The sequence below is a fragment of the Urocitellus parryii genome, chromosome X (assembly GCF_045843805.1).
Source record: "Urocitellus parryii isolate mUroPar1 chromosome X, mUroPar1.hap1, whole genome shotgun sequence".
In the NCBI taxonomy this organism is placed as follows: Eukaryota; Metazoa; Chordata; class Mammalia; order Rodentia; family Sciuridae; genus Urocitellus; species Urocitellus parryii.
Window position 1 is genome coordinate 39,043,261 of NC_135547.1, and position 25,060 is coordinate 39,068,320.

At 33.1% G+C, this 25,060-nt stretch overlaps 1 protein-coding gene across 1 annotated transcript in view; it reads left to right on the top strand.

The window, feature by feature from the left end:
* The window catches only part of Ammecr1 (AMMECR nuclear protein 1), a 113,410-nt gene that overhangs the window by 40,216 nt on the left and 48,134 nt on the right, over positions 1–25,060 (top strand). The window contains exon 2 of the mRNA XM_026396810.2: positions 15,603–15,713. Within this exon, the coding sequence (XP_026252595.1) occupies positions 15,603–15,713 (111 nt within the window). The remainder of the gene's footprint in view (positions 1–15,602; positions 15,714–25,060) is intronic.

A 25,060-nucleotide genomic window follows, 5' to 3' on the forward strand; every position in this document is an offset into this window, starting at 1 on the left:
AATCTTATAATGTTTATGTTTAATTTTTGATATATACAATGTCAACAGTTTGATGTCTGCTGCCTCTAATTTCTAAGTGTTCTTTAAAGCCAATATTTCTTTTTTTAATAATATACTTTTTTAGTTATGGATGGACACAATACCTTTAAATTTATTTATTTATTTTTATATGCTGCTGAGGATCAAACCTAGTGCCTTACACATGCTAGGCAAGTGCTCTATCACTGGGCCACAACCCCTAGCCTTTAAAGCCAATATTTCAGTTCCACATTGGGACTACTTTTTTCAGGTGGTTTATATTAAACAACACACAAATATTAATAATATATGATAAAGAGAGTTGGCTCTGGAGCTACAAATATCTGATTTGGGCTCACCACTTAGTAGTTATGTGATCACTGACAAATTAACTGTTCTTCCTGATCCTTGGTTTTCCTATCTTTAAAGTGGGATATAATAATAGTTTCTACGTCATTGGGCTTTTATGAGGATGTAAAAGAGGTAGTACATGTAAACATTGTTATAAAAAGACCTGGTACATAGTAAATGGTCAGTAAAAGTTTAACTATGTTTAGTCTGTATTTCTACACACACACACATACACACACACACACACACACAAACATATCATCATTTGCAAAATTGTCCTTTATATCTGTCTTTATTTTTACATAATTGTGATTTTTATGTTTATACTGTGTTTATACTCACAAATATTGCTGTCATTTGCAGAATTCTCCTTTATATCTGTCTGTATCTTTTATATACTTGTATTTTTTTCTTTTTATCGTGCTGGGGCTCAAACTCAGGACATACTGTCAGTCCCACAATTGTAATTTTAAAATGAAAATTTTTATTTCATTCTCAGAGTTAATTTCCTTTTATGCTTTAAAAGTATTTTTAAAATTTCCATATTTTTGGCAGTAGAAATTTTGTTGATTTGTTTTCTAATCATATATTCCTTTCCTTTATTGGAATTGATCATCACTCATGTGGAATGGATAGATTAAAGGCTGGCTTCATTCAAGGCATAAAAGAATTTATATTTAAATTAAAAAGTTGATATTTTTATTTTCACCTATTATTTATTTTAATAAAGTACCACTTTAGTAGAGAAGGAGGGATTGGGCAGGTAATTGTCAGTGTATCTAAAAGTGATAAAACTACATTTGTTTCTTTTTAAACTCTAGAATCCACATTTAGCTAATTCAAACTGATCTTCCCAGACAGATTTGGGGTGAAAAAAGAGCTGTCCTTTATTGAATCAGGCATTGGGCTAGACATTTAAATGTATTATACAATTGTATAGCCTAATATTAGAACTATTTTAAGTAAAACAATCATTTGAGGATTTTACCATCTTACCTTAAAAAATCTACAAATGTGTTTCTATTATAAAAGCAATTTGGATTTAACTTATTACCTCTTCCTTTTAGACAATTACAATACTTTTACCATTGTTCAGCTTTACTGCATTGATGAGGTGCTTTTGTGGTATATTTGTGTTGGCAGAATAAGACCCTGGATCACTTTGAAACCTAAGCAAAGATTTTTTCATCACCCTTAGAAATATTTAACTGAGACATGTAGTCCATAAGTCTGCATCTTTGATTGGAACGGGTGGAAGAGGTGGTCCCTACAAGAGATTATGCTTCCCCTGGTCTTTGATTCTACAGCTGTATAGAGATCCTGGGTAGAGTATGAAGTTCCTTATGTGCATTTCTGATATAAAGGTAGAGAGAATATAGGGGAATTGTTTAAAAAGGAATTTTTGGATATAATAATTTAATGGTAGATACCTCATTGTTTTTTCTATTCCATTATAAAAGGATTTTAGATATCTGCTGTCATTATTGTACAGTTATGACTTAAGTGACTACTATTCTGTAGATATGGCATTGTTATTGGAAGATTTGTTCTAGTAAGACTATGTTAAATTCAGTGTTTAGGACAGCAAGTGAGGTAAATAGCTGTGTCATGAGAGTGTTTAAATTGTCATAGCTTAAAAAAACCCTTTAAAAATAGCAATAACAAAATACATACCTCAGACATAGTCCATGATTATCAACTAATTCCTCAAGACTTTTTGAGTGTTGGTAAAAAGGTTATTCAGATTGCATTTGCTTTTTTTTTTTAATTTTAACTCATGGAGGGAGAATAAGAGGAGTGAGTTATTTTTGGCATGGACTTGAAGAAGGAAATATCAGTGTGACTGTTAACTGACACTTTTGTCAAGTTCAGTTTCTACCTGACTGCTTTGATTTTTTTTTTTATTTCATTACTTTGGACGTTAGAGTTCTCGATATGAAATTTCTTAAGAGTGACATCTCTAACCTTTGGGTTTGAGTAGTGTGTTGCCCCTGAAATTGGTTGAGTCACTTCATATTCTTCTAAGAGTTCACCACCTGTCAAAACTGAAGAGATCTGTCCCTTTTGCCTTCTGCTTTGTGAACCATTTTCTTGCTGGCAATAGTCTTCTATTATTTGTGGCAGGTTTTTCCACATTTAAGCTGTGAAACCTACCATGGAGTTTGACCGTTAAAGTGACTTAGGGTTAAAATAGGCTTTGAGACTTACAATTCAGTCCATGAAAGAGTAACTGGTTCAAGACTCTTGTTCACTCCTTTCCAACTCATCTCTTACAAACAACTAGAAACTGGGCAAAATTCAAGAAACTCAAGACTAGGGATATAGCTCAGTTGGTAGAGTGCTTGCCTTTGCATGCACAAGGTCCTGGGTTCAATCCCCAGCACCACACACAAAAAATACATGAAACTTTTCAGACATTGGGCAGCAGGCAGCTCAGGCATGTGATTTCTGAGAGAAAAAGAACAAATGAAGTGAGCTCTATATTCATCCTAATTTCTTTTTTCTACTGTAGGCAGTTTTTAGATCACAGCCTTGTGAGAGGGAACCAAAGCAGAGGTACAGTTTTGCTGAATTGATGAGACAGAGAGGAGAACTCAGGGAGGTCTAAGTGGCAGGAATTAGTGGAGTAGCATACTGGACTTGGAAAAATAGCTCCAGAAATCTGCGTAGATGTTCCCCATCTTTTCCTGAATATGAATCTTTGTACTTGTCAAGTCATCAGGCAAAAAACAAACGAAACAAAACAAAACAAAAAACCCAACTTAATAGGAACTGTAGGCCGAAAGCTACATAGATGATCCTTTTTGGCTGAATATGAGTGTACATTTGTCAAACCACATGCTTATTTGTATCTAGGAGACATTTGAGTTCCTACAGCAAGAGTTGTGAGACCTTGTTGAACACCCAGTGCATACAATAGAGACCTTAGAAGGGTCCCCACTTAGTCGTATGACTAAACTAATCCTAGAGTGAATGCTACTCTAAATCAAAATTAACAAAACTTAAAGCTACATCTTGAAAAATAGTCATCCACAAACAATTTAACTGCAAGACAAAAATTCAATACTCTTTGAAGGAAGAGAGCAAAATTGACTGTCAACAATGTAATTATTATAATATTTGCATCCACAAAATCACTAAACATTCCAAGAAGCATTAAAATGTGACCTGTAACCAGGAGGAAGTGAGTCAATAGAAACAGAACCAGAAATGATGCTTATAGAATAAGCAGACAAGGACTTTGAAGCAGCTATTAAAATATGTTGAAGTTTTAAAAGAAAGACAAAAATATGATGAGCAAAGAAATGGAAGGCATATAAAGAACCAAATGGAACTTTTGCAACTGAACCATATGCTATATGAGATGAAAATTCTGTGGATAAGATAAAGAGCAAATTAGACTCTACAGAATGAAAAAAAATCAATAAAATTGGATGCTTATGAATATAAATTACCCAGTCACAAACAGAATGGACACAAAATGGAAAAGAAAAAAAAACCCTCAGTGGATTGTGGTACAATACCAAGCAGATTTACATACACATAATTGGAGTCCCATAAGGAAAGGAGAGATAAGAATAATCAGAAAAATAGTTGAAGAAATAATGACCTAGAAATTTTCCAAATATGAAAACTATGAACCCATAGATCAAAAATATCAATGAACCTCAAACAGTAAAAATACAATGAAAACTATACTAAGAGTATAATAAAATTGCTGAAAACCAGGAGTAGAGCATTTTAAAAAGCTACTTGGGGACTCGGGATGTGGCACAGTGGTAGAGTGCTTGCCTAACATGCATGAGGCCCTGAATTTGATCCCAGAACCAAAAGGTGAAACATAACAAAACAGGAAAATCTGTTAGGGAGAGAAATAAGGACACATTACATGAGAACCATGTGTTTCTCAGCAGAAACATTGAAAGCTAGAAGATAATGGAATTATATCTTTAAAGTGCTGAAAGTAAAAAAAAATAAAGGAAGAATACTTCCAATTTCAAATATCAAACAAATGAAAATATCTTTTCAAAATGAAGGTAGAAAAATGAGGTTCAAATATATTTTTCAGACAAAACCAAAATTGTTACCAGCATACCTGGACCACAAGAAAATTAAAGGTAGCTCTTCAGGCTGAAAGAAATGATACCAAATGGAAACTTGGCTCTCTACAAAATACTGAAGAGTACCAGATCAATAAGGAAAGTGTAGGGTAAATGTGAATGACTTGCCCCTCATTTGAAATTTTTTTTAAAAGTTAAGTGATTGTTTAAGAGAAAAATTAATACTCTGTCATGGGATTTATAAGCTATGTATATGTAAAGGGTGTGAAGTCCCAAGGAACAGGAAGGATGAATTGGAAGGATATTGTTAAGGTTCTTAAATTATATGTGTAGAGCTATAATATAGCTTGAAGGTAGATTGCAGTAAGTTAACAATGCATCCTATAAATTCTACAGCAACTAGTAAAAAAAGGCATAATAGTGAACAGCAATAATAAGATAAAATACTAAAATATACTCATATAACCCGAAAGAAGTTGGAAGAGAGAAGTAGAGATTACATGGGAAATATCAAGAACAAATATCAAAGATGGTAGATGTAAAATTAACCATTCCAATAGCTAAATTAAATATGTTATACAACCACTCTTATTAAAAGGCTGCATCAAAGTACAAGGCCTAATTGTATATCATAGATAAGAAACTGACTTTAATGATAGGCACAGATAGGTTAAAAGTAAAAAAGATGGAAATATATATACACATGCTGTCATAAGCAACAGTGGCTGTGTCACTAAGATGAATTAGTCTTCAGAACAAGCAGTGTTGCCAGGAAGAAGAAGGACCTTTCCATAATAATAAAGTGATCAATTCCTTAAGAAGGCAATATCCTACATTTAAGAGTCTCAAAATGCATGAAAAAAGATATCTGACAGCATAAATAGACAAAATCACAATTAGATTTGGATATGCCAATATTCTTACTCAGCAGTTGATAGAACAAGCAGGAAAAAAAAATCAGCAAGGAGATAGAAAATATGATCAACACTACTAACTCGACCTAATTGACATTTACAAACACTGGATCTAACACTATCAGAATACATTTTCTCTTCAAATTAACATGTTACATTCACTGTGCTACACCATATTCTGGGCCATAAAACAAGTCTTCAATAGATTTAGAATGACTGAAATAACATAAAGTATATTCTCTGACCAAAATAGAATTAAAATAGAAGTAAATAGCAATAAATACCTGGAAAATCCCCCAATAGTAGGAAATTATACAACATATCTTCTAAATGAATCATGGGTCCAAGCAGAAGTCATAAGAGAGATTAGAAAATATTTTAAGTGAATGATAATGAAAATGTGAAAATTTGCAAGATGAAACCAACAGTGTTTAAAGGGAAACATGGCTTGATAACAAGGAGGAATTAAATAAGCTTTCACTTTAAGAAGCTAGATAAAGAAGAGCAGATTATCTCAGGTAAGTAAAAGAAATAATAGAAAAGCAGAAATCAGTAAAATAGAAAATCGAAAAAGTCAATGAAAATGACAAACCTATTGCTACACTGATAAAGAAAAAAAGAAAAGACACAAGTTAATGTGAATTTCCATTGTCAGGAATAAAAGAATAGATATCCACAGATACTACAAGCACTGAAAGGATAATAAAGGAGGGCTGGGGTTGTGGCTCAGTGGTAGAGCACTTGCCTAGCACAGATGAGGTACAGGGTTCCATCCTCAGCACCACATAAAAATAAAATAAAGGTTAAATTCTTTAAACAAGCATAATGAGGGAATATTCTGGAAGACTTTATGCCAGTGTATTCTACAACTTAGATACAATAGAGAAATTTCTTGAAAAAAAAAAACTACTTACCAAAATTGACTCAAAAAAGACTAGAGAAATTGAATAGCTTTACAATTATTAAAGAAATAAAATTTTTATTAAAAACCATTCCACAATTAAAATTCTAGCCTACAAGGAATTCAATGTTGAATTCTGTCAAATATTTAAGAAACATACCCCAAATTTATAGAAAATAGAGAATAGAATTCTTTCCAACTCATTCCATGATTCCAGCAAAATTGGAATCCTTTAACTGTGTTGGTGAGAATATGAAATGGTTCAGCAACTATGCAAAACAGTATGGAGATTCCTTTAAAAAATTAAAATAAAACTGCCATGTGATTCAGCAATCTCACTTCGGGGTCTATATCCAAAAGAAATGAAATCAGGATCTTGGGGAGATATCTCTACTCCAGTGTTCATTGCAGCATTTTTCATAAAGTCAAGATATGGAAAAACCCAAGTGTCTATCAGCTGATAAATAAAGAAAATATGGCATATACATACAATGAGTAAATCCTGCTGTTCCTGAAGAACATTATGTTTAAATGAAATAAGTAGTCACAGGACAAACACTGCAGGATTCCACTTACACTGAGACACCTATAATAGTTGAAGTAACAGAAGCAGATAATGCAATAGTGGTTACCAAGGTGTTGCAGAGGCCCCTGGAGAATTGTTCAGTAGATATAAAGTTTTTTTTAATGCTAGATGAATAAATTCTAAAGATTGCTACACAACATATTATCTATAGTTAACAATATGGTATTGTGTGCCTCAAAATTTAAGAGGGTAGATAATCATGTTAAGTGTTCTTACCATAAAACACACAAAACCAAAGGAATAAAAAGACAACTTTTGTGAGGTATTGGATATGTCTGTTACCTTGATGATATCACAATTGTTTGCATATATCCAAACTCATTAAATTGTACACATTAAATGTGTGTGTTTCTTTGTTTGTCAATTATACCTTAATAAAGCTATTTAAAAAACTTGAGCACAAATATTATCATAATGCAGATAGCCCCACACTGAAAGCAAACCAAATATTTATCAGCAGTTCAGTGGATAAAATATTGTGATATAGCCATTCAGTGGAATACTAGTCAGGAATAACAGGACCACACAACATGAAAGAATACCAAAAGCACTATGCTGTGTGAAAGAAGACTGATGCAAGAGACGGCATATTGGGTCATTCTATTTATGTGAAATTCTAGAAAAGGCAAAACTATAGTGACAGAAAGCAGAGTAATGTTTTCCAGGGTCCAGAACTATGGGGAGAGTGCAGGTTGATTGCCAAAAGGTATGAGGGAACTCTTTAGGGGAATAGAAATGTTCTATTGTACCATGATCCTAAGTTAGGTTACATGTATGTGTATATTTCTCAAAGTTAATTGACTTTGACACTTAAAATGGTTGTTTTTATTGCATATAAATTATACCTTAATAAAATTGACTTTTAGAAAAAGCAGCAGCATTTTGGAGATAAGGGTATCAACTCCATCTAAAAATACCTTGGACTGGTGGTATAGCTCAGTAGAATACTTGCCTAGCATATGTGACGCCCTGGGTTTGATCCCCAGAACCACAAAATAATAAGAATGTCAAAATTAAAAAAAAAAACAGCCTCTTGGATATTTCATAGTAGACGTTTTTGAGAGATTGAACTATTTTCTGAAAGGTAAAAGAAGGAGGAGAGGAAAAAATCAAAAGTATATACAAGCATCCTTAATACAATCTCAGTTGACTACTTGTCCCTAGATTCTGTGGTTCTTTTTCCTCCTAAAATAAGAAGGGCTTGCTGAATTCCTGCTCTAAAGCTGAGTCTGTCTGGCTCTTTTCTTCCATGGAAGCAAGTAGTACAATACAAGGACCTTAGAATCAAAACAATTACCTTTCTAAACCCAGAAAACATGTGAAAAACAAATATATCACCGTTTTATTGCAGGTCTTACTAAGCTGGCACGTTGCATTAGATCTCCTTGTAATGGGAAAAAGATAAAAAATCTAGAATGAAGAAGCTGAATATTATTTTTCTAGCTCTTTTTACATTGGTATTTCAATCAACCCACATATTTATTTCCCATCTACTCCTTTTCTGCTAATTAAGTGGGCTCTGCGGGGAAGACAAGATAGTAGAAGATAGGTCATTAGCTGAGGAGGTAAGATATAGGTACAAAAAACAAAACAGTACTCAGTTGTTTTCACTGTTTCATTTAAAGTGTTATGAATTTTCTGACCATCCTTTATAACCACATGGAAGTACCAAAAACTAAGTCCCATAAAAGTCTTCTCTATCAATAAATATTCATTGTAAACCTACTTCTGTCTTTGCTAGTTTTTACCTTATCATTTCATTAAGAAGTCTTTTTAGGCTTAATCTAATATTAAAATAATTAATTCTTAAGTAAAAGCTGAGTCTGATGCCTTAAAGCTATTTGAACAAATAGTTTCAGAATAAGAATTCCAAGTAGAAATTATTTCATTTTTGAAATCTGTAGCAAATTGTTACTTAAAATTTGTTAGATTGTTAAGTAATAAAGATTTGTGGTGTACTCCTATTATCAGAAAAAACACAACTATTTAATAACTAAAATGTTACCATATATTAAATTAAGCACTCACTGAAGTATACATTAGGAAAACACATGCAAATATGATTTTTTTTCATTTAAGATAGTTTATATCTTTTAGGGATCTAAAAGAACAAAATTGTAAGACAGATTATCTTTGTATATCAAGTCTGTGACTGATTTTTTTTTAAAAGTCTGCTGAAAACTGTTGCTTTATTCTTGCTAAGGGGGAGCAGAGGTACTTTCAGTTAAAAATTGGCAGAATCACTCTAATCCCTTAAAGTATGCTTGTGATTTGAGTGATTGTATGTCAGTGGTGATTACCCTTGATTTACCAAAAAAAAAAAGAAAAAAAAAATCCAGCCTTCCCAATCATCTGTTAGACTTTAGTCTGCTTCTCTTCCTCTGGCATTTACCAGTGAAATTACAATTATAATAATGGGGAGGAAAAAAAGAGTATAATGCCACTATGATTGAATTTCTGGGAACATGGGTGAGGAAAAGTATTGAAAGATGGTAATTCTTAATTCCCACTTTCTGATATTTGTGGTCTTCTATACTAATCCATGCTGTCTAAGCAGTGTCTCCTCAGTTTCCTGAGCCCCATGGGATATAGGATATTTACAAAGGTTGGAAGAAGTGTGATATAAGGCTATAGTGGTTTTTGAGTGTATTTTCTTCATATGTGGTAAAAGTATGTTGGTAAAAGAAAGCATCAAATGCATCTGAACTTTACCTTCTCTACCCTGATTCCCCAAGATTAGCTCCTTCCATTTTTTTCTTATTAATTTGGATTTCAAATTATCTGGAAGAGTTAAGCTTCATTCATTCCATAATATGAATAACTTAATCAAACAATCAGATCCCATACCTAGCTGAGTAGATGATAACCAATGTAATTGGAAATTTTGATTTGGAGGACATTTATAGATAATAGAAGACCTGGGTTTGATGAAGCCTGGCTTAGTAACAGGAAGAATGAAGCAAGAAGGCTGAGAGGGAGTAAGAAAGGGTGTTGGCAAGTCATCAAAGATAAAATGGTAGGTTTTGCTCTAAGCTTCTAATGGGAATAGTGTGGGACATTGTAAATTATAAATTGGGGCTAGAATTTCTAGACAGATCCGAAATTTCTGGTTTGTTCTTGGTATCTTTTCAGCAAATCTTTCTTCTCTCTGCCCTCCTGAGAGGAGGAGGAGTAGGAGGTGAACTTATTATGTTCATATGTATGGTAACTGTAACATTTGTAGGATTTTCCTATTATTTGGTCTTTTAGATAATGGCTAGGTTTAATACTCACAACTTTTTCCTGTGTCAGGGGAAAACCATATTGAATCTGTAGTAAAATTTGTAGAACTTGCCAGATTCTAACACTAACTAGCTTGGTTACTCTACTTGGTCTTCTTGGGTTGTTTTTCTTTTTCCACGTGTAAAATGAAAAGGAAATGGATCCTCTCTTAAAGGCTCTTTCAGCAAATGGCTTTGTTACACATGTTGTCATGTAAACTTTAAACTATGTACTAAATTTTTTTTAGGGATTTGTAGTAGATGGAATTTTGTCCAATACCTCAAATTCATTTGTTCAAGTACTAATCCCCAGTGTGACTGTATTTGAAGATAGGGGCCTAAAAGGAAGTAAATATGGTAGAACAGTTATAAAGGTGGGGCCTTGATCAGCTAGGATTAGTGTCCTTATGAGAAAAGACCCTGGAGAGCATCCTTACCACTACATTCCCCCTTGTACCACATACACACAGGAAAGGCCATGTAAGGACAGAGTCTTTGTACAAGCCAGGAAGAGAGCCCTCACCAGGATCCAAACCCTGCTATAACACTGATCTTAGTATTTATAGCCTCCAGAACTTTGAGAAAATAAATTTCTGGCATTTAAGCCCCCCAGTCTATGGTATTTTGTTATGCTAGACTGACTGACTAATATAAGATTTTACCATATAAGGTATGTTTTTATGAATTGAACTAGTAGCTGATATGGTTTAGAAATAAAATATATAGTCTTCTTGATAACAACTGTAAGATTTAACCATATTTATTATGTTTTTATGAACTGAACCTATAGACTAGATAGTTTGGCATTTTAACCTGATGGTGGAAAGAGTACACCATCATTTAATCATATTATTTATGTTATGTTTATGAATTGAATTTGTAGCTTATATGGTTTAGAAATGAAATACATAGCTTCTTGCTAACTACCACAAGATTTAACTGTATTTTGTATGTTTCTGTGAATTGAACCTATAAATTATATGGTGTGGAAATGAAATATATCATTTATTTTTATTTAAATAGGAAGTGAAAGGTTTTAACCTGGTGGTAGAAGATACCATCATTTCAATTTTTATTTAATCTTCTGGATCATGGAGAATTATGATACTGAGTGTAGTTAGAAGTTATGAGTAGTATATTTAGATTTTTGTGCTAATTTGCTAAGTAATCCAAGTGCAATTGAGAAATAACTGTTATTTGGTACTAGAAGAAAAGAACCAAGCTGTAGGGCTTCTTTCTTTTCCTTTATCTACCTTTAATATAAATAACCTAATTGCGTAAACCTATTTTAGTAAATTATTACTGTATTGGTAGGTTCCTATATTATTTTGTTAATGTTACTTATAAATCTCATTCTAAATAATCTAACTTTAAAGATAAGCAAATTGCTAGAGCGGGAGGTTGCAGTAGTCTAAGACTATTTTTTTTAACTTCCAATTTTGCATCGTATGGCAGGAGAGAAAGGATTTAAGGCTTATTATTATTATTATTATTAAAGTATATTATTTATTTTAGTTGAAAATGGACCTTTATTTTATTTATATGTGGTGCTGAGACTCGAACCCATGGCCTCACACATGCTAGGCAAGTGCTCCACCACTGTGCCACAACCCCAACCCCTAAGGCATTTTATTATTAAGTAAATATATCTTTTTCATGGTCTTGTTCAATTTTACTTCACTCCCACAAACATATTTCTGATCTGTTTTGGTTTGTATCACTAGTACAGTCTTGGAAGGAAGAGCATTGGAAATGGCATGCACTTGGACTGGGGAGTGTCCTATGCAGATTTATGTTGCTTTTTATACTTTCTGTGATTGCATGCATCTAAATTTCCCTGAGAGTTACTGTTGACCTGACAATACTGGCTGCCAGTTGGCAGACGAGATTCATCTAGGTGGTTACTTCCTGTTCCTGTCTACAGACTTGAAAAAACGGATTCATTTTCATTCAAAGGCTTCTCTGCACATAATGGCACAAAATGTTCAGAAGTAGGATAATTCCTTATAAATCTATGTCTGGTTACCCTCAGATAAACATTTCCATTATTTCATTTTGTGCTCCTGTTTAGTATGCCACATTTTTCATTGTATGTAGGTGGCCTTAAACCATATAGCAAAAGCATTTCCCCCAAACACTGAATCTTCTCTTTACTATGAACCATTTTTCTCATTTCCTTGTCATTGAACAGTTCCTCTCAACAGGCTTAAAAAACCTTTTTCTACTTTGATTTTTTTTTCTGATTATGCTGGTGTCTTACATCCTTTTAGGAACTCATACATGTTTTATTAGCACATTTAAGAATGGAATTACCTATTTTTCTTCTGTGTGTTGGTGAAGAAATTTTTTTTGCTATTTTTAGATAATATGTATTTATTGTTCTTATAGTTATTGCCCTGTACAAAGTAGTTATCACACACAAGATGCAATCTCTTGTGCTCAGTGATGTTTATGTTTCAGTCTGCTTTAAAATTCTTAACTTCCTGGGTTCTTTACCCCATTAAATGTTGCTTTTAAACCTTTTGGTTAATTTTAGTTCCAAGTATGTGTTTTTATAAAAGATTTTGGATGAGCATTTGTAAATGAGAAACCGGAGTTCCAGATTTTTGAATAATAGATTTATTCTGTCAACTAAAATCTGATTTCTTCCCTCTTCAGGTGTCTGTCCTAAACATAATAGAGAGTTTCAGTAGTAATTCATCTATCTTTGACACAGATATTGTCCCATAATTGCAACTATAAAAGTGGATGTTGCCTGGGACAGGCAAGGAACAGGTAGGGTGTAGACTATTATGCATCTACTTAGAGGGTTCTTAACAACACATACTCAACAGCTCCTAAAATTCAAAGAGTATTAAGTATAAAAGACAGTATAACAAGTTAGCAAGACTGTCAGACAACTTCTTGTTAACTGAATATACTGTGCACTTTTACATTCCCATGCACTTACTTACTGTGGAATGTCTTTGCTCCCCAGGCTGCCTTGCAGAAATGCAATTTACCCTCTAGCACTTTTATGCCCCAAGTTAAATCAATGATAGCATGGTATTATAGGAAACTGTATATAATTCCCCCTACATATGTTTGAACACCCTCCATCATATTTTATAGTACAGTATATTCTTTAGTTTCTGTACTTTTTCTGCTTATCTTTTACATTTTGGGTATTTACTTGAGTATATAAGGTTGTATTATAGTATGAATGTTTATGTATAAAATTTAGTGGGATAAATAATAGAATGAAAGATAAAATACTTATAAAAGATTTTTATTTCTAGTGGTTATCATAGGAAATAAATTCACATTTTTTAGAGGTTTCTCAAGTCACTGAGGAAAAGACTATATAACACAATTCTGTTATCAAGAAAGCCATCATTGCTATTTTAAAGACCTGTTATTATGTATATTAGAGTCTGATTCACTTCATTCTGAGGCCGCAAAAGCTGTTGAAGGACTTGTCTTACATAGAAATACTATGTATAATCTTTGTGATGGGAGAGGATTGATATCTTAATATCCATAAAATTGTTTCTGATGTTGACTCTACCAAGTTAGAAAGTGCAAAATGAAGAGGTAAAATTCAACTTTAAGATAATGTATACATACCAGTATACTAGTATGTAAAAGAATGGATGAGAAAGTAACCCTATCTAATTCTTGTCTTCTGATCAATTGTTAGTCAACACTAGAGAAGAGTGTCCAAATGGAGCATTAATTAGAATCTTGTCTAAAGTTATATTTTGTACTTATAATATAGAAAGCAGAAAACCTGGCATTAACTTTTTGCTTTTCATTTTCATAACATTAGCATAGGTTATATACTATTTGAATGCTAACTTTGATGTTATACTTTAGTCATCCTTTTCCATGCTATTGGACATTTGGCTGTTGGTAGAAGTGAACTCTTAGTATTGCTTCCATGTTTATATACTTTATTCAATTAGGAACATATCTACCATTGGGCCTGTTTATCAGAACATGGCATGATTCATATGTTTGAGGATGGTGATTGAAATGCTTGAATGGAATATCTTTTTATTCTAACTGCTGATGACTGACTGGAGTGTTTTAAAGAAATAATTTTCTTTAACTCACCAGTGTATTATAAGAAACATGATATGGGATATCTCTCTAAAATTTAAATTCTTAGAAAACAGTTATGTAGCAAATTATACCAGTTTAATGTAAATACTCATATTAGTACATATCATCCCCATCTTGGGATATTTATCTTTTAATGAAATGTTCTAAAATATGTAAATTAATTTATTTCATAAAAAGTAACATATAGGGGCTGGGATTGTGGCTCAGTGGTAGAGCACTCACCTAGCGCGTGTGAGGCCCTGGGTTCAATCCTCAACACCACATAAAAATAAATAAACAAAACAAAAGTATTTAAAAAAAACTTGACATATAAAGTGGCTTCTAATTAGAACACATTCGCTTTTGGATTTGACCACTAATTGAGTCTGTCATGGTTTGCTGCAGAATCCAAATATACACTGTGTTAAATTTCATTTGAAACCACATTATACTTAGGCCATTTTTAACAAAAAAAAAAAATTGTTTTATTTTTTAGTTGTTGATAGACCTTTATTTTACTTATTTATATGTGGTGCTAAGAATTGAACCCAGTGCCTCACACATGCCAGGCAAGTGCACTACCACTGAGCCCCAGGCCCAGGCCATTTTATTATAATTGCCACTTTGCTCTTTGATACTTGATGGATTGTACTTATAGGCAATATGTTTATATAAAAATTAAAGTAAATTTTCTAATTTATGAGTAGTAGTTTAATGTTTGCTATTGCCCTTGGCCTCTCTGAACTCTACTGATTTTTCTAGGCCAAACAGAATTATCAAGTTTGATGAAGTTTTTGTACACTAGTGGCTTGACTTGTGGAATTTTGTATATGGTTTATAGTAATTGTTTCCTTTTGCCTTGTATTATTAGTTAGCCCTGAACATGCCTGCCTCCTGTACTAGCTCCTGGAGAGCAAAGACCTTTAGGTATCCATGTATCTTTCTTAATCTCTTTATAGTACATATATAGCCCCTATATTGTCAGAAAATGTTTATTGGAGTATTGAGGTTATTGATTTCCTCCCTGATTTTCCAAATTGGAGATATGTATCAACAGTAACTTGAGGTTTAAATGAGGAATCAGTCATCCATCACATAGAGTTAAGGCTCTGTAATTGATGTTGCCCAGGTTTGAATAAAACTAATTTATTATATATCAGCTGTGGGACTACCTCATCTGTAATAGGGATGTATCAGTCTCCTAGAGTAATTGATGAGGATTAACATAAATAGTTGGCTAAAACATTTACTATGGTACCTATCATATAGGACACACTCAATAAAATGTACAGTTTTGTTAAATATAGTACTATTGAGTTCCTTGAGGGCCTGTCTTTTGGGCACCTAACCTAGTGTATGCTAAATACTCAATAAATACTTGCTTGAGTTGAATTGATTGATTTACCCTATTTTTATCTTCCATTACAGCCCACTGTTTGTAACATGGAAGATTGGTCGAGACAAAAGATTGCGTGGATGCATAGGTACTTTTTCTGCCATGAATTTGCATTCAGGACTCAGGGAGTACACACTTACCAGGTGAAGACCAATTTTTGTTACCTCTGCTTCTACATTAAAAAAAATCTTATGGAACTTGAGCCTGATATTTTAACTCCTTTTCCTTTACTGAACTGTCAACATTCTTGACTCCTTTCATGTCAGGTTTTTCCTTCTCTTTGACCAATTACCTTCTCTTATAAAATGTTGTTGATATATATTATCATATTATAAAATACTGTAGTTACATGTATTATGCCATAGATACTTTGAACTCCCCACAATGGCCAGCTCATTTTTTATAACTTGAAAATCAATGACCAAATATCCATGGGTTACCAAAAATATTATTTCTATACTAAGTCATTGTTTCTTTCCTTTTAAGCTTTTAAAAAATAGTTAATGTCTCTTTTATCTTACACATTTTGTATACTTTTATGTATTTTTCATATTGAAGGGAGAACCTAGAAAAAATATAATGCCCCAGCCTGGCAGATAATCATTCACATTCATACTTTAAACATACAGTTACCCTGGATTAATTGTAGTTTGTTTATTTTGTTTCATCTAACACAAGGACAAAGTAATGAGAGCCTCCATACAATTGTTAAAACTTTGTTCTTAATGTCAGATCTCACAAAAAGCTATCTAGCATGCCATCTGATTTATTTGTTCAAATTAAGATTTCTAGCAAATTGTATTCCAAAATTATTTCAAAAGAAGAAAATTCCTTAAATAATAAGCTATTAGTAAAGGAATTTCCTGTTTTTGTTCATTTTTCAGGACAATTATATGACACCATTTCTATAGTTGTAATATGCACAGTGTCTATCCAACAAAAAACTGGTCCTTGCTAACTGTTGGTACTTGGGGCAAGTTGCTTAACCTCCATAGGTGAAGTAATAATTATAGCATTTTGTTTTATATACTTAATAAGGGCATTAGGGGGTTCTTGAAGGAATGAAATAATTACAACTTTGCTTCAAGATTAATGTGTGGACATTCATTATTTTACTGTAGAATTGTATAAATGCAAACTCCTAATGAGGCACTGTAACTTAATATTCTCATATTTTAAGGTGCACAGTAGCTCACAGCTACAAGATTTTTTCAGTGGACTTACAGTGAAGTCCAGGGAAAAAGAAGCAATGGTTTAGAGGGTCATATTTGGTTTTAGCTTTTCACAGGTATTAGAAACTGAGTGTTTGGATTTGAGCAGATAGCATATAGCCTATAAGGCTTCAAAATATGCATCCTAGAAATAACTACAACTTGTTAGAGAGAGTGCAAATGTTAGCCTATTTATGTTAGTTTTTTATTTTTTACATGAAATACAATAGGCTCATTTTGAGACTTAAGTAAATTCTGCCAGTGGCTACCTTTTTTGGACAGGTGCACATGAAATGACATGTTTAATAAATAATCACAGGTAATTTATTGCATGTTTCCCAAAAATAAGTTGAAATGAGGCACACTGGTTCCTTAATTTTTATTGCATGTTTCCCAAAAATAAGTTGAAATGAGGCACACTGGTTCCTTGGTATTGCCTGAAAAAGAGAATTCTGTGGCCAAGTAAGTTTGGGAAGCACTAATTAAAAAATGTAAACAGTTCTACTCATTGTAGGATATCCCAGAAACTTTTATTTTACTAGTGTTTTGAATCTCTAATAAATATAGAATGAAGCATTTTCTAGACTACAGCTTTTTTGACTACAGAACCCCTTTTATCCTCTCATTCCAGTGCCTTGTGCCATTAATGTTTAAAGGAAGACCTTTTTGGAAATACAAGTCTGTTATAAAACTTGAATTTCAGTTTATATCTGGGTAGTAAAAATATATATGTGTGTGTGTGTGTGTGTGTGTGTGTGTGTGTGTGTGAGAGAGAGAGAGAGAGAGAGAGAGAGAGAGAGAGAGAGAGAGAGAGAGAGAGAGACCGAGACCCTTTGTGTTTTCTAGTGAGATTGTGGTAGAAATTCCTTATCAAATATTATCTACTTTATTTATTTATTGGTACTAGGAATTGAACCCAGGGGCTCTTAACCATTGAGCCCCAGCCCCAGCCTTAAATATTATCCACTTTAGAAATCTTCAGTAGTAGTAACTGGTAGCAACTTGGTTTTAAGGAAAATAAATTATTTTGTCTCCATTGATACAGAGGGATGAGAATATCCAACTTTTCTGCATTTTTAATTTTATCACTAAGGGTATTACCAGAAGAATTGCGATGTATTTTTCTGGCAATAATAGGATCTGAATGAATTGTTCAGATAATCAGACTTGGACATTTGCGTACATTTGTATACCTTGTTATTTTTATTTTAGTCTGTGGCTCTTCCTGTTTACTTTCCAACTTTTTTCTCATGTTTCTATACAACTTCCTCAAATCGTATATAGCACATTAAAGAGGGATGTGTGTGTGTGTGTGTGTGTGTGTGTGTGTATACACGCACATTCCTGGTTTTACTATTCAGTTTTGTTTAGCATAATGTTATTTGATTAACATATTAAGAATCAAATTATTTGGAAGAGATGAAAAAAGAAAATAAGTCTTATAAAATGCAATTAATCTTTTTTCCTGGGTTCATTTTAGAGTCACAAACTATAAAATTAATTTAAGAAGTTTCAATTTCCTGTTTTTAGTCTAACAGTGTGCTTATTTTCTACATGTTATTGTTATGACTATTATTAGTGGCTACCATTTATTAAGAATTTATTATATATTAGACATTGCTGAGGAACTTTATATGTACAGTCCTCACAATTCTTAGATATTTATAGCCACAATTTTAAAATGAGGAAACTGAGATTAAATAATTTAAATAATTTTCCCATAAAAGTTGATGACAGTATACAAATTAAGGTATTTATCAGATCTCAAGACTTCAAAGTGCAAATATTCTTTGTCTCAGTTAAGAAGAATATATTATTTACCAATATTTCTTGAATTTACTTACATTTATGGCGTTTACATGTTAGAAAGCAGAGAGATTTTTCTTCTTTTAGTACTTATAAAACATATACAGAAGAGAATTATGATTAATAGAGATAAATACAAACATATCAGTTGAGGAAGATTCCTTAAACATAGGGCTCAGAAGTTGTACCACAGACTGCAGATCTGTTTCTTCATGTAAATTCAAGTTGGTAGTAAGTTTTCTAGAATACAAAACTGATTAGTAGATGTGTTCTTATTTAGTGAAAACAGGAATGTGGTCTGTCTTTCCTGACTTCTCATTTACTTTGTCATATTTAGACCTCTTAGCAGTGAAATAATTATGCAGGTGCTAGCAGCGTCTAGAGCTTGATTCTGAACTATGCTACTTTTGTGCTGCTTAATTCTGAGAAATTAGCAATGGAGGTTTAGTCCTTTCTAGGGAACGGGGTAACCACATAAAGGCTGATGTGTTTGCTTTGTTTTGTTCTGTGTGAGTGAGTAAGTGAGTGGGGTGTTTTTATATGTGTGTTGTACTTTACAAATGTTTACTTCTGCTGGATTATTTAAGATACTGAAAATAACTAAAGGTCTTAGGTGGGCTGGACACTTTTGGGTGACTAGAAGCATTGTAAACCAAAATTGCTTCTATATTTTGATGGTGTACTCTGACCTTTTTCTAGAGCAGTGTGTGTTTAAAAACCATTGTAAGCAGCATGATTATATTTCTCCCATTGGAGTAGGCTATTATGTGATAATTCTTATTCTTCATTTTTTAAAAGTAACTACACTTGGCTCATTATGAGTAATTATATTAAGCAAGTCTCCCTCCTCATAAAATATTAGTCCTTTGGTAGCATCACCCAGATCAATTTTTCTTATAAAAAGAAAAGCTTTACATGAGTCACTTCTGACTGTACATTATTGTCATGGAAGCTCATTTAGAGATGTTAAGGTTAGACTATTTTTGGCAAGTGTCTCTGGCAGGATTTCTGGCTAAAGTATGCTTTTGGGGGAAATAATTTAGATGTATTTAAAACACAGTGCTTAGTCTAGCTTAGTCTAAAACCTACATTTTGTTGCCTTTTTAGAAAAGGGAGGATGGCCTGAGTCATAAAAATTTATATATAATTTGATAGTTTGTTTATTGATTACCAAATAACTAATTAAATATATGTCAGATTTTGTAAGCATTTAATTTAAGGTGTAATTGGAACCTGTATTGTTGTAAGCTATTTACTTCACATTATCCATAGGAAAGCATAGTGAAGCTATTTATTTGGAGAAATTGGGAGTCTTCATTTTAGCTTCTAGGTTAATGCACTCCTTCATTATCCCAAGACTCTATTAATTTGCCAAGAGGTAGCCAAAAAATGGGCAGCAGAATGTGGAAGGGGAAACTAAAGAGCAAGAACCTTTCCCAGTATGGGTAGTGGCGCTTGAATTTAGAGAATTGTCTGAATTCATATAGCACTTACTGCCCCAAAATTAAGTGTAGTGAGTGTATCAGATTCTTATTCCTTATCACTTCTTTCAGATCTTCAGAGTCTCCAGTTGAAATGTCCCTGCTGCTTTGATTAAGAGCCACAGGCACAATGCCGTTGGACAAAATGTAGAAAAGACCATCTATAAAAAGGTGTGAGGGAAGCTGAACATGTTTTTTACCCCCAGTGTCAGGGCTATTGAATTTAATCAGGAGGGGGTAAAGTACAAGAAATTAACCCTATTCTTACATATGTCTATGAACTTTACAAAACTCTTTGCTCGGAGGAGGCTGCTATTTCCCCCTTTTAATCATGTTTAAACAGTGCATCCTGCAAATCTTGTCTACATTTTGCCTCAGGAGTTAATAATATAGTAAGAGAGAAAAGAAGTTATATAAATAATTATAGTCTTAGGTAGAATGTGATTTTTGCCTAAAAGGCAAAGGAGATGATACTGGATGAATACAATTACGCTTTTTCTGTAATAAAAACTGGAATGTATTTAAAGCAATTTACAGAATTATTTCATCAATCCATCCATTGTTCACTGCATGTAAAATCCAAAATTGTTTTTATCTACGTGGTTAAAAAAATCAAAATGCAAGAGTGTGTTTAAATTATTATCAGAAGTAATTATGTATTAGAAGTGGGAGATTCTGAGAGGAGAAAGTGAGCTTATAATGGAAAAAGTCCTCTAAAATAAGACTCTTGAAAATGGGTGTGCATGTGCACACACACATAGCCCACCAAATAGTACCTAGAACCAAGTTGGATTATAGCCCTGATGCTTGAAGAATGAAGAAAATTAAAAAGTTAATGGTTTAGATCTACTTTCCTCTTGTCTAAATAATGTGAATTCACGTTTTGCTTCAGTACAATGAAACTCATATCTATTTCCTTTCCTGAGAATCATTGTTTCAGATAGTCTTCATTTCTTCAGATGTAACTCTGAAATGGTAAAGCTAAATTAGAACACAAATAATATATTAAATTATTATATGTGGCCTAAAATTATATTGTAGACATTAAAATATATTTATTTTTGTCTGAACATCTGCATGATAAATATTGTGTCTATTCATAAATGTCTAAAGCAGTTGAGTCCTTAGGACTTCAATGAACAAGAGAAAAGATTTTTATCTTAAAGTGTTCTGGAAAAATAAAGTGGTTATCCCAATGTGAGCTCAAGGCGATTATTCCTGTCTAGAATATCACACAAATAATATGCTTTTACCACTTCGAGGGGACAATGTTACTAGTAATTTGAGTATTTTAAAATAATTGAATGTTGAGATTTTTGTGAAGCAATTTAATATTAAATTTTTAGTTATGGTTTTATGAACATGAGAAAATACTTTTGAAAATATTTCCTTAAAGGGTAAAAGAAAATAAGCCTGTCTCTATGATCTTTGTCCTTCTCTCAAACTTTAAAGTGCCTCATGTGTATATTAAAAGTAGTAATCTTTGGAAAAAAATTCCTTTTCATTACTGATAATAATTTGGTGTTCTATAAAGGTTAACTATTTACTGTTGGCCCTTTACATCATAAATTTATTTTTCATAGAAACAACTTCTGGGTTTATTTTATATTGTCTCACTTTTTAAATAAAGAGCAAATATTCCATATAAAAATCTTGTCCTAAAGAGTTGCATTATCTGAGCTGCTTATTGTTAACAAAAGAAACTTCATACACACATACACATAGACACACACACACACACACCCCACAGGTTAACAAAATAAACTTGGACAAATGGTAGATTTTTAATATTTTCAATTAGAATAAAGATTTTATAAATGCTAGGAATTTTTAAAGATGGAAAACTATTTAATCTCCTCTGTTGAGAACAATGCAGTTATTATTGATATCAAATAAGCAGTGAACTTTTTAGTATGTTTAAAATCTAAAAGTAAAGAAAATAGATTTATAAAGTATAGTTACAATTGGTCTTATGTTTAGAAAACTCAGTTTTATGGCTTATACAATCTTATTTCAACTCACATTATCCTAAAAATATTTACATTAAAACTATAGGCTCATCATATAAATTAGATTACCATGTTATTGGCCCCATTTTTAACCCTTGTTTTTTTAATTTCTACATTGAAATGCTAGCTTGTATCCTTTCTAGTGTTAAAAGAGAAAATTAGAAAAGGCCAAAAAATAAATTCTTCAGAAGCTTTAATTAAATTGACTGCCCAGAACTCAACTTCCTGCTGCTAGGCACAGCTATCTTCAGGACTGCTTTCTGTGTTCCACAAAGCTGATTTAAAAGGTTCCAACTGTAGCCACTTCACTAGGGTTGGCAGGAAAGAGAATCTCTTTTTAATTTCTTCAGGCAGCTTTTAACCTAAGCAGTTCTTCTAACATGACCTTTTGTTGCCCCTGTAAAGGGGGATTGATTTGCCTACCTAGGTCTGGAGAAGTAGTCTAAGCCTTTGAAATGAGTGGAGCTGTGTTGTATATGAAAAGCAGTAAACAACTATATACTGCTGGTTAGACTTATACTGCTAATGAGGTCATGAGTTCAATCCCCGTTTGGACCAATTCACTTTGTTTTGCTCCACATCTTAGACTTCACCCTGGACCCCAGGCAATTTATACAGCAGGACTCAGACAGAATAAGTGGATGATTCAGTACCAAATACAAGCTTTAGCACCAACTCGGCATATGAAGCATGCTGCATTTGGAGTGCCCCAAACTTAGCTAGCTCGTGAATAGTTAACAATAGTTGTAATAATAACTGCTTTGAATTTACAAGAAAAACAAGAATATTTAAAATTTTTAATTTATTTTCAAGTGCCCTCTGAAGAGAAACAATGTAACATTGGGGGTTTAAAAAAAAAAAAAAAAGCTCTTTGGGGACTGGGGTTGTGGCTCAGTGACCAAGCACTTGCCTTGCACATGTAAGGCACTGGGCTTGATCCTCAGCACCACTTGAAAATGAATAAACAAAATAAAGGTATTGTGTCCATGTATAACTAAAACATATTTTTTAAAAAAGCTCTTTGGATGGCAGTAGAACTGAGAATGCAGGTTGGACTTTAATAGTCCTGAAAATGCTATGGACAAAAGCGATTTCTGCTTGGAAACCTGGCCTCAAAGCAACCTGAAAAAAAATAATTCATTACTCCCTCTTTCCTGAGTTTCTTTTTTTTTTTTTTTAAAGAGAGAGTGAGAGAGGAGAGAGAGAGAGAGAGAAAAAATTTTTAATATTTATTTTTTAGTTCTCGGCGGACACAACATCTTTGTTGGTATGTGGTGCTGAGGATCGAACCCGGGTCGCACGCATACCAGGCGAGCGTGCTACCGCTTGAGCCACATCCCCAGCCCCCTGAGTTTCTATCTCTAATAAAGTTGTGGCTAGGAATGGGAGTCATCTAAGATACTACTAGATTTTAGCTTAAGCAGATCTTAAATATTTCAGTGGCAAAAGGATGACTATGTTAAATTCACAGATTTGTAAATATATGTTATAAAATGTAATTGATCTTTTTGAAAGCATATTTTTAAAAGATTTCATTTTAAAGTTCTCATCTATTATGAATTGAGATATTTCCTGTGCCTCATATATCAACTCATTAAGGTGTGTATCTATTGTCCAAGTATATGTGCCCTCCCATGCTGTCGCATCTTCCATTTCATAAGTTTCATTTTTGCTCAGAGCAGCACACTTACCACATTAGTGAACATAAACGTGGGCATAAACATACTCATTGGCATGATAAACTCCTCAGTTGGTGTTAATCCTTATATCTGACACAAGCCCTTCTATATATCTGTCTTTCTTGCCTAAAGCAAAAGCCAAAGTCATTACAAGACCTGTATTTCACTTGGAGAAAAGTTAATATTCCACATTGCCACTATGTTTTGCTTTGCCTCTTCCTCTTTCTTAATTTCCCATTCTCGCTTCCCTTCATTCACTTGGCCTTAGCCATGACTGATTCTTTGTTTTTCTTTTAACACACCAAGTATGGTCCATTATCAGGGCCTTTGCACATGCCATTTTCTCTACCTAGAACAGTCTTTTCTCAGATGTACATATACCTTGGCTCCCTACCTCCCTTCAGGTTTTTATTAAAATATATGAGAATATTATAATGATGCAGCCATTCTTAAAATAATAATATTTGCTTTTTAATTTTATTTAAAACATTTTTCTATGTTCTTTTTAAGAGCAGTGTGAGGTTGTTGAAAGAGTTTGGGCTTTAAAGTCACCCATACCTGGGTTTAAGTGCTGGTTCCCTTAATTCTTAGCTTTGTTACCTTAGAAAAGGGAATGAATTTCTGCCAATGACTGGTTTCCTCATCTGTAAAATGAGTATAATATCAACATAGTAGGTTTGTTGTGAGGATTAAGAGACATATGTATATAAAGTATTGGCACATGCTCCTTATTTCTACTTCAGAAAGGAATTAAGCAGTGAGCAAAGCCAATAAATGAAATTTGAAATACATTTCTAGCAATTTCAGTTGTTCTTTTTCTCTTGGACACATGTAGGTTAACAGGGATTTTCATAATATGAGAAGAAACGAGCAGCATCAGAAAATAAATCGGTCACCCCACAATCTGTCACCATATCTTTTGTGTTTATGTAATCCGTTGAAAAATCCACACATACATAAAACTGACCATTGAGTGTAATGCTGTCAGTCAGTCAGTATTTTCTGTCGGTTCTATCTTCCAAATATCTTTTGAATCCATCCTTTCTTCTCCAGCCTCAATGTTATTTAGTCTGAATTCTCATTCTGGCTCGCCAATTTACCTGCTTCCCCTCAAAACTATTTTATACCAGTCACCAGAGTTATCTTTGTTGACACAAATCTATGTCACTCTCCTGCTTAAAGGAGCTATTATTACTTCCCATCAACATAGAGGAAAGCCTATCCTTTTTAAGCATGGCCTCCTCTGAGATCCTAACCTCACAATCCAACCGTATACAGTTACTCACCACTTCCTAAAAATATTC